This window comes from Thermobia domestica, chromosome 2 (genome assembly GCF_964235325.1).
Source record: "Thermobia domestica chromosome 2, izTheDome1.hap1.1, whole genome shotgun sequence".
In the NCBI taxonomy this organism is placed as follows: domain Eukaryota; kingdom Metazoa; phylum Arthropoda; class Insecta; order Zygentoma; family Lepismatidae; genus Thermobia; species Thermobia domestica.
Genome location: NC_137455.1, coordinates 275525659 through 275541634, shown reverse-complemented (window position 1 = coordinate 275541634; position 15976 = coordinate 275525659). Strand labels below are relative to the sequence as shown.

Below are 15976 nucleotides of genomic sequence, written 5' to 3'. Positions count from 1 at the left end.
ACAAGTTAAGCCTTATGAACTACCACAATATTTCCCTTGGGAAAACTAGACGAGGTATTTAAGGGCAGTAATGGTTTCAGGGGCTAGTGAGGGCAGAAGTTATCCCCTCGGGTCATATTACAGATCGTGATCAATTTTGCATTATCAATGTTTTTGAAGTACTTTTATCCCTTATGTAATGAAAGTCTCCCTGGAGAAAATCTGACATCATCACTATTTAAGGATAAGATATGTGTTTTACTTTCGAGGGATAACAGTACTGGAGTGGTTCAGATATGGTTAAAAAATAAAACAATAATAAATTAACTCGAGAGTTGTTTACACTTTCATATCCTGTATCAGCCTAGAAACCGTAAAATTTGTTAATAATTCTATCATAGCATAAATGGGTAATAATATTATTCATATTTTGTAAATAGATCTGTCATTAGTAGGCCTAGCCCAAAAATATGACATAATTTCTTTCTGAAAAACCCAAAAAGGGTGTTCCAATGAGAGGATGAGTTTTCTTCTCACGCAAAATTTTCCGGAAACATCTATTATAATTTTGTTTCATACATAAATATTTTAATATAATTTTTGCTTATATTGAATTCTGGCCCTCCTGAAGCAAATTCCCGCTTGCGTGCCTAATAACTGGCATGATTTAATTTAAGAAGTAGGAATGAGAAAGTTTAGTGCGGTGACCCGTGCTTCTTAATTCGAAACGTCACTTGACATTTTTTGGTGTTGAAGATTGTCCCATTCGTTTACACTTAAAATCAGTTAAATACAAGTACGTTGAATTCACTTTTAACTTGAAAATGTCTTTCCTTTCTTTTATTCTGAAAGTACCAAAATACTGTTATTGGTGAGAGTTAAAGGAGATGAGTGAATCGCATCAATATTTTTCTGCCAATGATAGTCATAAAAAGTAAAAGTGTTCATAAAAGCAGCCAGTGTATTGTATAAATATGAAGTTCAAGTATTACACGTTACACCTATGTAAGATTCATATGAAATATATTGTGGAAAGTCACATAAAAGAACCGCAAATAAAACATGGTTGTTGATGTTGCCAGTTTAGAGTTTTTCGAAATTTTGCAAGAACAATTTTAGCACGAGGTGCTTCACGAAACGTTATACTCTTTCGTAAAGAATATAGTTAATAAGCTTCTTAACAAGCATTCGTGTGGTGTAGTTCATGAAGCGCCTCATAGGACTACATTCTCATTTTCTGTTACGTAAATGAAAAAGAAAACAAACGTTTTCTTATTCAAAACTATAGATATTTATGTTATTGGAATTCCTTAGTCTTCAAGATAATCTACTGAAGACAACGGAACATTGAATTATATATATATATATATATATATATATATATATATATATATATATATATATATATATATAAAGTCATGTGTTCCAGAGCCTGATTGGCTTTCATAGCTTCGTCCCGCAGGACAATTGTGATACGGTTTTTATCAGAAGAGACTATGTGGATTGAAGAATGAGGAAGCAAACACTCAATGTTGCAACTTTTAATGACTACATGTGGAATCATCATTATCTTAAGTATTCTGCCATTATTGACGGGTCACCTGCCGCAACGAGAAGCTTCCATGCACCACGGTTTTCAGCTAATCTTTTTGTCTTCACATACAGGTTTTCTGTTTTGATATCGTCCATCAACTTTAGCCTCCTTCGCATCTTCCTTTCTTTACCGTCACTATACCCTCTAGCACATCCCTTATTATATAGTTTCTTCTCTGCCAATGTCCCAACAAGTATCTCTGTATCTTTTCAATTACCCCTATTAAATTTGTCCTTTTCTTCTTCTTAAATTTGTCCTTTCTAACACATTCTGAACTATTTTCCGCTCGATCCGGTAAATTCTTCTCCAGAGCTACATTTCTTAGGCTTCTATTCTTTTTGGGCAATATCGATGTTTCTGGTCCATATAAAACAATTCTCCACACGAAGCATTTTGTAAGTTTTTTCTCAGCTCTTTATTCAAGGACACACAAAATATATTTTTCTTCCTCCTAAATGTTTCTTTCATTATTCCTACTCTTGTTTTTATTTCAGTTCTCACTTCCTGTTAGCACTAATGATATTATCTAGCAGGTATCGAAAACTAGTCACCTCTTCCATTTTCTCCCCTCATACTTCTATATTTGACACTAATCACTTCATTCCAATCACCAAAGTTTTTGTCTTTTCAGTATTTATTTTCACCCCATATCCTTCAAAGCCCTTTCTAATATCTTATTGATCTTCTTTTCAGATTTCACAACAAACGCCGTATCATTGGCAAACTGTATACACCGGTGGGATTGCCTTAATGTAATAATGTCCTGTTTTTAATGTATGAAAGATGAATCTACAGTATAAAATAAAATTATTGTTATTTATGAGAGAAAGTATAAGTACTCTACAAGTAAATTTACATTTGTATTTTTGATCATTAAACAGTTTCAATGTACCTTGTTCTTGTAGATAACAACAAACACGATTGGTACAACGCTAATAATAAGATACTTTCCAGTCACACAATTGGACTGTCTCAAGAACTGTCGGGACACATTCCAAAGGAAAATTTGGATAAATTTCTGTTATCTTCGAAAAGTACGGGAAACATACAGGTATGTAAATTCATAAAAAAAGAAGGAGAGAGATATATATACCTAGGTAGAAGAAACATTACCGTTAATTGGTTACATTGTACCTATTTGTAATTAAGTAATTGTCTTAGAACCGGATCATATAGACTAATTTATGCAATTTTGTACAAACTTCATTGACTGGAGATGTATTACGTAATTAAGACTAGATCATAAAAAATAAAGAAAATGAAGAAATTGCTGGAATTAGAAAGTGAAAGAAATTGAAATAATTCCTAGAAAATCCATGAACACAATGTCAATCACAAGTTCACATCTTACGTGCTTAGGAATACTTTAAGAAATACTTTATTGAATTTCACCTGACGAATACATTACCTCACTCCCTGTACTGCTGGCTAATGATGATTTCAAGGACGGCTCGAGAGAAACTTTTTCCCCAGAGCTACCAGATTCACCCTTGCGACAAATCTACGATCGTACTCAATAAAGGTTATCATTAATTGAGCATAAGCAATATACCTTCTGTGTATTGAAATTCCCCCTCCACGGGTGAAATCCTTTGAATTCAGTCATTCTTGGTAGCACAACTAATATTCCCATATTTCTATATCAGAAACGAAATTTTAAATGTGAAGATTCAAAATGAACGAACCAGTGAATAAGCATTCTAAATGCTAAAAGAAATATAATCCTATTAATTTTCGCAAACTACTAAACATTTCAAATCTTGCTTAACTTATATAGCGCAATTATTTTTGTGATAACAGTAAGTTTTAGACTTAATGAGTTGTTACACAGTCGATTTTTTTAAAATTGAATTTTTATAGCTATCAACACATAAATTTATAAAATAAAATAAAATAGAACAATGACTCCTGTTACACAGTAAAAGATGGTTATATCAATTAAACACAATGACTGTATTACCCGAGTTATATTAAGTTTTGACACAAGCCTTGTACTACTTCAATTCCATCACACTGGAGTAAAGTGTTACAATTATAGTCGTTAAAACAACTACCTGACGTGATGAGGAATTTTTTTTAGTAACACACAATTGGTGTGTTTTATATACAGTTGCCAAACAACTGCTTTTACAAAAACATATTCTTTCTTATTAAACGGACGTGACTTTTACTAATGATAATTAAATGTGACAAAATTATTTATAAGTAGTTACGAGGAACGAAATTTATTCGGCCACAAAGAGGAACAGATTACTGGGGCGCTGTGGCTCAGTGGTAGAGCGTTCACCTCCGATGCTTGGGGTCCTTGGTTCGATCCCAGCTCGTGCCGTGTTGACTTTGTGGTGGACAAACACCGTGCTCGTGGGTTTTCTCGAGGTTCTCCCATTTTCTTTATTCCACCATTTCATTCACTTCTCATCATCACCATCTCCTTTAGCCTAACCGGCATAACCGTGGGACGTAAAACTAAAAGATTTCATTTCATTTTTCAAACTGAAAGAATCAACATATGGCAACACTCCTACGTCATATAAATGTTGCCAGAAAGCTCATAGATCACAAAACTAATTTCGTGAAATCGCAGGAAATATAATACTTGTTTGTTACTTGATATAAATGTCAAATATATCGCGTAAAGCTTTGCTAATAGCAAGAAATAAAAACTAATAGAAATTATTAGTGTTGGTTATTATGTTATTAATATTTACGATACATTTTGAAGGAAATGTCTATGACAATGGAAGGAACTTGTCTAAAATTTCAACTCCATATATGTGTATAATTACTAGTATTATCAGATAGCAGCAAATACTGACGACAGGAAAGCATCAAGTGAACTTGGTGGTGGACAAACACCATGTGCGTGGGTTTTCTCGGGGTTCTCCCGTTTCCTTCCACTTTCGTCATTCCACCATTTAATTCATTTCCCATTATCACCGTCCTCATTAGCATAGCCGCCACAAAAGTGGGACATAAAACTTAAAGATTTCATTTCATTTCATTGTTGGATGACAGGAAAGTTTACTGGACCGTGCAAATCCACTTGTGTGCTTGCTTCTATATTGAAGGGAAGTAAAATTCAATTGAGTCATTAATTCTAGCATACCTGGCGATTAGATGAGTAATTCATCGTGTTATACTGTATTAATTAACATATGGTGCATAGCTAATCAATCTCATCAACGTATGCGAAAGAAATTTTCAAGCATCAGCAAACAGTAATAGGAAGTGAACTTTTCATTTAGCTTTTGTAAATTTTGAGAATATTTTCAAAGTCTCGCTCGTAAAAGGCATGAGTAGAAGACGTACGGTACACTAGTTTTTACAAGAGTTGTTGCTTTAATAGGCCCCAGATCTCCTATATCTTGTTTCCTCCTGTGTTCACTTCAAACTTTCTTAGATGTAAATGGCATAACTCTCTTTCCTCCTTCTTTTCTTCTTCTTATCTCGCTTGAAATGTTCTTTTGGGCTTTACCAGCCTCCTTTGCTGCCTTCCCCCTAGTGTTTGTTGACATGATAATTTATTCAGCAAAAATTCAGAAGCTTTGCAAGGGGTAAGATGTTTAACAATGTCTTAAACTTCTCGAGGAGTGGTGAGAAGATGGGGTTGTATTAGCTCCGGAGGTGGAAGATTTCGGGGAAAGCGGTTGCCTGCTTGTGGTCATCATCATACATCTTCCGATTGGCATTGAATTCTTCCTCTATCATTTCGACAAACATTGCTACTTTGTCCTCCTCTGTGTATACTAAGACTTGTGGACCATGGAACGGTCAATTGGAACTGAAACTTTTAACTTATTTCTGTCTTTTTATTGTTTATTTATTTATTTTTTTTTGTTATAATCGAAACCTGTTTCTTTACTCTTAAAGCAGAACTACATACAATCACAATGAGATTTTGAAAAATGCATAAATCTGTATTTTCCTCACGTCTTTTCCACCGTCTACCATTTATTGATCCATCACTTCTTTGCAGAGGACTTCTGGTGACCAAGTAGTATAACGTGCGGTTGAGAACTTCTTCGCATCGAATACCTCAGATATCTCTCTCTCTTTTCTTTTTTACTTTGAAAGTGATACTTATCATCGGAATTTTTAATCGCACCAATTTAATAGTTTTCCAATTTAGATACATATTATGTTAGTTCACAGAAAACTTGGACAAACTTACGTAACTCTCTATGTTTGTAGGTTCCTAGATTATTTCGGACTGGAAGGAAACCTGTGTCCGTCACTGTAAACTCTGAAAGTGGAAACAATTCCTCGCAGAATATTAATAGAATCGAGACTCTTCTGACACCATACGAAGTTCGGCAAACTTCTAGTGACAATTCTTTAGATGCCAACTTTCCTATAAGTTGCCAACAGGTATCCTCAAGAATTCCTGGATCCCAAAATGCCACACTTCGCTTCATGACTACACCTCTTCGCCAATGTTGCCGTAGAGCTATAAACGAGGTCATTCAGCGAGAATATGAATTGAAGATCTTACGTGGACAGCTAGTTGAACTCCAGAAAGCAAACAAAGACAAAGTAAGTGATTTGTTTATGTTAACTTAAGAAAAGACCCTTCTTTAAAAAGTTAAAACTTTCATAGTTAGAATATATAATGTGTAATTCTACTACGAAATAATATTTAATTAAAATTGCTAATGTTCATGTTGAGCATCCAGAACTTTCCTACATAAACTACGTGCACCAATGATAAGACGCTAAACTATATCTACTAATACACTGAGTGCTCACTGAGTTGCGACCGCCTACCTAATACTTTGTTGGTCACCTTTTGCTCAGAGAACGGCCAGGACACGGCGTGGCATGAATTCTGGTAGTTGCTGATATGTCTCCAAGGAAATCTGACACCATATATTCCTGATAGCATCCCACAATGAGTCCCCAGATGTTGATGCCAATTCATGGTGAGAAGATCTAATTCCACAACATCCTATCAATGTTCTACAGGTTAAGAGCCAGTGACTTGTTGACCAATTCATATGCTGCAACTCCGTGCAATATTCCTTAAGCCAAGCAAGTAGAATCCTGGCTTGGTGGCACGGTGTATTGTCGTCCTGGAAAATGCCGTCTTCGTGTGGGTGGAATTGTAGGGTATATGTGATTCTCTAACACCTGCAGATACACGACGAATGTCTTGCTGTGGTCCATACACACCAGTGGTCCCAGTCCATGCCAACAGAAGCATCCCCAAACTATACAACCGTCCTCACCTGCCTGTACAATACACACCATGTATAAGGGATCCATAGCTCCGCGCTGTTGGCGCCACACATGCACAAGCAGTCAGAGAGGAATAGCACAAACCGTGATTTATCGGACCAACACACACTTTTCCAGTCATCCATGATGCAATTAGCGTGTTCCTGTGCCCGAGTGCGACGAAATCGACAGTGACGAGTCGTAAGGAGTGGATGATGTGTGTCGTCTGCTGTGGAACTGCATGCATGCCAGTGTACGCCATATAGTTGAGTGAGATATGGGTGCTGTGCATCCATCATTGTATTGGTCACGTAATTTTCCCGAACATTGATGATTCGTTTGGCTGTCACGAGTTGTTTGACGCGACGCTCGCAACACATTTTGAACTACCGTACGCTTCTATAATTTCGTCTCTTGGAGACCGATACCCAGTTTTCTTCTTACCACTCGTACATCTTCATTACACAGGAACGGGCGCATCCGACAAGTGTTGTTGCCTGTGTTATTAACGCACCTATTGCTCGAGTATCCACAATCATGTTCTATTAAAATGCGGATAAATTCTGCCCACCTCCCATTATAACAGTGTGCTGTCTGTCAACATGTAGCCTCGACTGTATTCTTTCTCTACAATATTATCAGTCGGGATGGTCGTGTAATCAGCTCGGCTGCTGGCCACGCTTTCTTGTGTGGAGGGGTGGTCGCAATTTAGTGAGCACTCAGTTTATAACTAGTATGCATTGTAGAAGGGAGAGATCGTTCTTCTTACTTCCTTCTCACTAACTTCAACCCCAAATTATAATAGTGAATCTACAATATCCAACAAAACACAAATTATATTTTATAAAAAAATCTTTTTATAAATTTTGATGAAAATATGTAATATGAAATTATAAAACATACTCCATCATTGTTGACTCATTTCAAATCCAAGCAATAAGGACGACAGGAAATTCTCAGAAAAAAATTATACCGTATTCGGCCAAAATCATTTTTAAAAGGAAAGAAATCTTAGAACATTTTTAAAAATCATGAGTAGGGGAAAAGGTTGGTTCATTGAGGCCTCATATGCGACTGGCATTGAACTTTAAGCCGTGGTAATCATGTGGAAACCTTAATAAACACATACAGCGTACTATGTCAAAACGAATATATATATATATATATATATATATATATATATATATATATATATATATATATATATATATATATATTTGCGAAAACTATTAGAACATATTTCTTTATACTTGTAGAGGTTACGAGGAGGGAAAGATATAGTTAAAAATATCCATATTGTATGAAAATGTAATATTTTACGAAAGATATCGTGAACAGAGCCATAGCTAGAGATATTGGTGCCAGGGGCGAAGTAGAATGATTTGGTAGGAGTTTTTGAAGTTAGATGGGAAGGTAATGGGCATATAATATTTTACTCATTTAAAGAAAAGGGGGTCATAATGGTGTAGGAATAATTCTTGGTAAGCGCTTAAGAGAGAATGTAGTGAAAGTAGAATGTGTTGATGATAGAGTTATGATATTAAGACTTAAAGGTAAAAAGAAGAATCTAGTAGTGATACAGACATATGCACCGACGACTTCGCATACGATCGAAGAAGTAAAGGAAAATTATGAGAATGTAGAAGAAATTATAGACAAGAAGAAGAGGGGTGCATATATAATTGTAATGAGAGATTTCAATACAGCTGTGGGACAAAAACAGGAAGGTAGTGTCGTAGGCAAATATTGTTTAGGCGAAAGAAATGAAAGAGGAGATTGACTGGTCACTTCTTGTAGACAGAATTCACTAGTAGTTAGAAACACTTGGTTCAATCAACACAAGAGAAGAAGATATACGTGGAAATCGTCAACAGAACGAGGAAGATGTCAGATAGACTGTGTTGTGATTCAGGACAGATATCGGAATAGCTTGAAGAAGACGAAGACTCTTTCCGGGCCTGACATTTTCTCTGGTCACAACTAGGGATGGTTAAAATTTTCCGGAATACGGAAAATTTACTTTCCTGAATCGGAAATTTCACTTTCCGGAATTAGGAAAAAATCCGAAATTTAGAATATTCCTGAATTCAAAAGCTGCTGAAGCATGATGTTGAAGCTAACTGTCCATCCACTTCCTCCTTAACTAATTTCAACTCATCCATAGGAATAAATCTCTAATCTCCAACAAAACACACACTATTCTATAAAAAACGAGATTTTAAAATAAATTCTGAAAATGTTATTCAAAATCAGGAAAATGTACATATAATTATTGACCCATTTCAACTCCAAGCATTTGAGATGATTGGAAAAGTCTTTAGACAATATTACGTTAAATTAGACTAAAATCTTTTTTTCGTTCTTTTTTCAGCTCGATATCATAGAACATTCTTTAAGCTTATGGGGGAGCACATTAAGTGAATACTCATATTTGTTCAACTCTATGTAGTGGGAATGTGAAAATCTGAATAAACACATACACCATATTGTCTTAAGACTAGAACAATTTTTATAAAATTTATCATAGAACCTATAGTTTTTAAACTTCCGAAGGGAAGGGAGAAGGCTTAAGTAGCTGTTTCGTCCTCGATTGATTTTAAATTCAAGTGGCGGGAATGATTGTGAAGTCTCAATAATATAGTCATGTTGCATGAAAATCTAACATTTTTATGAAAATTATCGAACATTATATTTCTAATCTTGAAGGGGGAGAAAGACTACTTCATCCCTTATTAATGGACTAAATTCATCTTTCATTCTTCATCATAACCCCAAACATCGGGATTACGGATAAAGACCCAAAGGAAATGTACGACATAAGTTATTACACCAAATCAAAATTTTTAAAATAAAAATTATTATGGAACATACATATATACAACTTGAAATTAAAATCTGTCAAGAATCAAAGGGCGAATAAGCTTTCAAACATAGCCGCACGATTCCTAACTCACCACTGCATACTTACATATCGCTGGCTACAGAATACGTGTCATTTTTAAGAATAATAAAATTCATTTTTTTAAAAAATAAATTGAAATATAGAAAATACAGCATAATAAGACATATAAAGTATATTCTGGTTCTAGAACGAAATGAAAGATGTAAATCTACTTTAACCTCTTTTATTTTTTTATACATCAAATTTTTGCAAAAGTAGTACAGCAACACATCAAATGTAAATGATTAGTTTTCGAATGTTTATGTCTTGCTAATTGGATATTATTCCTAATTAAGACAGAATTTGACAGTACATTAATTGCTAACTTCTTATATTTGATTTTTATCCACAGAAAGCCACAATTGATCAGCTTTCAAAATATATAGATAATATATTTTTCCAAGCAGAGCCTGAGATACAAAACCAAGGAAAGAAGAATAAACAGAAAAGCCAAAGTATGGATCGGAAGGTAAACGAAATGTGCCACTATTATAAATTATAAATGTATGGTAATATTTTAAATAGACCAGATATTATATATACAGATAGTTATCTAAAATAATGGAATACTTTAAGAGAATAAGACTTACCGTGATGAACGTTCATATTCGTTTATACTCGTACCGAAGTACAGTATGTAAGTCGTCAATGCGTCGATTTCCCATGTTCCATTGAGGGTACTGTCGCTCTCTCTTCCTCTCTCCCTCTGTGAGAGTGTGTGTGTATGTGTATGTGTGTGTTTGTGTCTATATGTAAGTAATGTAATGGGGCAATAAAGCCTAAATGCTTCAAGGCTCATAATTTATATACAGTATATATGACATTAAAAATTTGGTGACCAAACTTCTGGTGGTGATTCCTAATATCAGATGAAAGATCAAAATTGTAATAAGCGTAGGTCAAGAAAGGTATATTTCTATCTGCGATCATTTCAGTCAGGGACTATTTAAATTATTGTAAGTTTTGTGATTGACAAATAGGTAAGATTTGTCAGAAATGATAAAACACTCTAGTTTGTTAGCAGACAGTAACTGATTTCTGGGTGACCATCGTACTAAATATGAATGAATATAAAACTTCGTGTCGCGTTTTAAAATGTGAATTAAACAGTATAATAATAATAATAATAATAATAATAATAATAATAATAATAATAATAATAATAATAATAATAATAATAATAATAATAATAATAATAATAATAATAAATAATAATAATAATAATAATTGAATAGTGACCTAACTCTACTAGGTTAAAAAAAACTCTGAGTGGATATATAAAAAAAGCAAATCTAAGAGGGAACTACACATTTAAAATTCCGGTTGCCACTTTGACCTTCATTTCCCTTACATCTCTTCACCTTGATAGTAATAATTATCGCCGAATCCACGCCAAAAGTTCTTTCATGAAGTGGATATCGCTCGTTTTAAAGCATTTACTTTGTACTTCCCTCAGGAGAATGTTTATACAGTCAATTTCCTTGGGGATAATTAGGGATGGGCACGAGTCGAACTGAAACTCGACTCGAATTCGAGTCGAGTTTCGAGCCTAGTCAAAGGTAGTTTTCTCGAGCCGAGTTACTGTTTTTGATATCGAGTTTCGAGTCGAGTCGAGTTTGATACATTGCTCGCTCGTTTAGCTCGTTTTGAAATCATGGCCTGATTAAACTGGAAAACAAAAGCCATGAGAAATGTAAGCCGTAATGTGGAATACTTTTAGTGTTGCTCACGAGAAGGGACACTGCTTGCATCTCATCTCGTCTCGATAACGAGACTACAATAAATCTTTTTTAAAAAATACAAGGACAGCCTCAAATGTCGTGAGCACCAATATATGTATATAGTGTAGTTTTTACCATCAAGGCTGAGACCTGCACGGTCGTATTTCTGAACCTAAGCAGAAGTCCAACCCGGGTAGTGATGTCAACGGGCTCGGCTCGGTTCAACTGAGCGAACAGCTCGAGCCGGCTCCGTTGGGATGAGCCATCGGCTCGGCTCAATTGAGCCGATGGACTGAGCCGGCTCGTTCGGGATGAGCCACCGAATCGGTTCGGTTCGGCTTAGGTGAGCCATCGATTTTTGCCGTCTCGGTTAGGTGAGGTGTTGACTCGGCTCACTTCTCGGTTCGGATCGATAGTAGATGAGCTGTGAGCCGAACCATTCGATCCGTTGACAACCCTAAACCCGGGCCGAGCACCGCGGTGATTCAGATAACTGCTAACTCCAGAACAGAAAAATAACAAGGTTGTCGGGGTAGTCTAAGATGGATATAGGCCTATACATGATGTGTCTCATGTAAACCCTCTTTAATCAAATTGATGTCGGTATCAATTTATCTCCTGGTATATACCTTTATGCTATAGCCGTGTTAAAGCAGCTCTCACGTTATGAATACTCGTAATTAATTCATTAATACGTAAAATTTACCATATTTTCCAATATTTTATCTTATATATATATATATATATATATATATATATATATATATATATATATATATATATATATATATATATATATATATATATATATATATCGAATTACCCCCTGCAACCATAATTATCAACATTAAATCTCCTTGTCTTTATATATGTGACTGTGTACAGCTGTGTTGAAATGGCTTCCATTATGAATAATTAATAAAAGGGATAATTCAAAATTGATCACTTTTCTGAATATCTTATATGGCTATATGGAGAAATTACTAATTTTTCAGTATTAACATATTGCTTTATTAATCTGTTTTTCTGTCAATCATTATAAAGAATTCTAGTGACAAAAGAAATCATACTTAACTTTAAATTATCTTCATAATACTCTTTCGTAATATTCCTATATTATCTTTAGCTGTGTAATTTTCCTATGGTATTTTTAAATTCCTCATATTTAGAATTTCTTGCGAGAAGAATAATCGTCATCTAGTTTCTACATATTATTATTATTATTATTATTATTATTATTATTATTATTATTATTATTATTATTATTATTATTATTATTATTACCAATATTTGCAAAAAGCCTATTCCGGATAACAATGTTGTTATTTGTATAATATGGGCAACTCGTGGAAACATAATTGTATGCCACATTTTCTGACTTTCGAGTAAATATGAAAAGAAAGTTCATCATTCCTATGCAAGTCGATACAATGACACATACCAAAAAGCTTCCCCTGTAGTTTAATACCAATCCAGTCCACCTAATAACTTAATTTTACCAGGAGTGACAAAATCCTCTCATATCATGGTAAAAGTGAAATGAAATGTTTGTTTTATGTCCCACGGTTATGCCGGTTAGGCTAAAGGAGACGGTGATGATGAGAGATTAATGAAATGAAGAAAGTGAGAGAAAACGGGAGAACCCCGAGAAAACCCACGAACACGGTGTTTGTCCATCACAAAGTCCACACGGCGCGAGCTGGGATACAATCAAGCACCCCAAGCACCGGAGGTGAACGCTCTACCACTGAGCTACCGCACCCCCCACATATCAAAAGTGCTGATTTCGCTTCTTCATATTTTGTATGGCGGGAAATTCTCTTTTATCTTATTCATTGGAGGGTGTGCTGGACCGCAACTGAACACGGGTGGTTTATTGTTCAACAGCCCTGCAATTCTGCAAGTAAACAAGTTACCACCAAACGGAATCTGTAATCAGAGGTCCCTACAGAGGTTCAGACTTTTCTTTGCGGAATAGTTTTAAGCTCTATCCTTTTTTATAGTAGGCAATAAAAATAGGAGAAGAACAATATTACTTTTTTGCGGCAGTGTGTCATTTATTTGAGCAATGCTATAGTAGTCAAAATTTGCAGACACTCCTCAAATAACAGGAAGAATCCCACAGCTATTTACAAAGGCAATCGAAAAAATAAGTTCATTTCTCTGCTTTCACGAAATATTTACATGTGTGACACTTTGCGTGCTGAAATTATTATTATTATTATTATTATTATTATTATTATTATTATTATTATTATTATTATTAATAATAATAATAATAATAATAATAATAATAATAATAATAATAATAATAATAATAATAATAAATAGTGAATATCTACACATTATCATTATTCATACTTTATCTTATTTCTGACAGCAGTATTACATACATAATTTTGTCGTCTTCAATCACAAGCCACTGTTGTGCTTATCCGATTCAAATCTGTCCTCCATATCGTTCTGCCTATTTACTCAGTAAAGTACTACTAGACTACTATTCATTCACAACAATTCTTTGATCCAATACTTGATCCAATTTTTTGTTGTATATACCCACATTCATGTCTAGTTTCATCTAAAGAAACTAGTGTAAAAACAATTTTGTTTCCGAGCGTTATAGTAGTGTATGATTGAATTCCGGATATATGAAGGCCCATAAATATGCCGTTAAAATTAGTGCAATATGCACTGGGCCGCGGAGAACTTTGCATTTGAATAAATTTTACACGAATCCCGAGAGAACACTTCGCGAATGTAGCATAGATTGTGTCTTAAAGTAACTCATATACAGAACATAACAATAGTCTAAGAGACAAAGTTTGTGTCTGTCTCGTATCGAAAAAGTATCGTAAAAGTGGTGGTCTCTTAGGAAGTGTATATGTACCTGGAAACGTATAACTTCATGCCCACCATCAGCCATCTTTTTCAGAATTAAGTGAACGAGAGATATGTTTATTTATTTATTACTAAGCTACCAGATACAATCTCAGAGGCCATTTTACACTGGAGCACTCAACAAATCAACAATAATAACAACATTGGGAAAGAAAGTGGAAGGATGGCGGCCAGGGTCTGTATTTTAAGGTACCATCTCAACATTGACCTGGTGTAACTGAGGAAAACCCTGGAAAACCTGAGTCAGGATACTGAACTCTGGATTCGAGCATGGGACCTTCCGATTGCGAAGCAAAAACGCTGTAATAATAATAAATCTTTGAATTTTACGACCTACTCTTATGTCGGCTAGGCTAAAGGAGATGGGGATGATGAGAAATGAGTGAAATGGTGGAATGAAGAAAGTGAGAGGAAATGGGCGAGCCCCGAGGAAACCCATGCACACGGTGTTCGTCCACCACAAGGTTCACTTGGCGGGAGCAGAGATGGAACCCCGGAAGTCATGCACCAGAGGTGAACGCTCTACCAATGAGCCACGGCGGCCCTTATAATAATAATAATAATAATAATAATAATAATAATAATAATAATAATAATAATAATAATAATAATAATAATAAATTGTAGTAGTAGCGTCATTGATAATGATTGTATTGTGTATGTATGATACTTGAAGAGAGTACTTGAACTACACACACGATTCGGCTCGATTTGGCTCGTTTTGGCTCGACTCGACTCGAAACTCGAACCAAATTCGAGTCGAGTTGGAGGAAATTTTTCGAGCCGAGTTCTCGAGTCGAGTTCAAAGATGTCTGTTTCAAGTCGAGTCGAGTTTCAAAGAAAACTCGCTCGAACTCGCTCGTGCCCATCCCTAGGGATAATGCCCCATGGATAGGGAGTCCTTGGAAGCACACAACCATTTGCTCCATGTTGTTGGCGTCAATGTAGGTCTTGAATCTTTTCCAGAAGAGTGCTGGATTTTTTCTTTTTTTTTTTTTTTTTTATGAAATGCAGCACTCATTGTCAGTTGCGTCAACGATGATAGAAGGGAAATTCTGTGGTGAACTCGCTGTTCTATAACTAAGAGTAGATAGATGTTCAATAGCAAAATCGGGAGATTAAACTTGCCGTAGGTGGTAAAATATATCTTGATGTTCCTCAAATCATACTTGAACAGGTAAGGCTGTGTATGTTGACACATTGTCATCTTGGAAGAGTGTGTTGTTGTTAGGGAACATCATCTTTACTATAGGATACATTTGATCACCCAAAATATCCACATAACACAGAGAATAATTTATATTTGACAGTAACAATAAGCGCAACGAAATATTAAGAAACTGCACCCAGACCAACAGCAAACAATGGTAGCTAATAAGGAATCCAGAGAGTATGTCTCTTTAAGCGTCCGTTATAAACCCGTGCTGCTGTTGCCAACAAACAGAAAGATGATTTGTTAGGTTCACTGAAATTGCTCAAACTTTCACTCCCTTATCTGTCGACACAGATAAAGCCTTAATGAGCAGGTAACAAAATTGGATATTGCGCAAAGAAAATGTAGTGCAACGTTGCCATCATTACCATAAGCATTTCTGTATCATATCTATCCGTCAAATTGCCTGTAAGATT

At 35.1% G+C, this 15976-nt stretch overlaps 1 protein-coding gene across 3 annotated transcripts in view; it reads left to right on the top strand.

Annotated features, from left to right (window-relative positions):
- Window positions 1-15976, top strand: part of LOC145678507 (uncharacterized) — a 71435-nt gene that overhangs the window by 35213 nt on the left and 20246 nt on the right. For all 3 annotated transcript variants that reach the window (XM_081748729.1, XM_081748728.1, XM_081748727.1), the window contains exons 3-5: window positions 2479-2624; window positions 5765-6106; window positions 10081-10197. In XM_081748729.1, the coding sequence (XP_081604855.1) occupies window positions 2479-2624; window positions 5765-6106; window positions 10081-10197 (605 nt within the window). The remainder of the gene's footprint in view (window positions 1-2478; window positions 2625-5764; window positions 6107-10080; window positions 10198-15976) is intronic.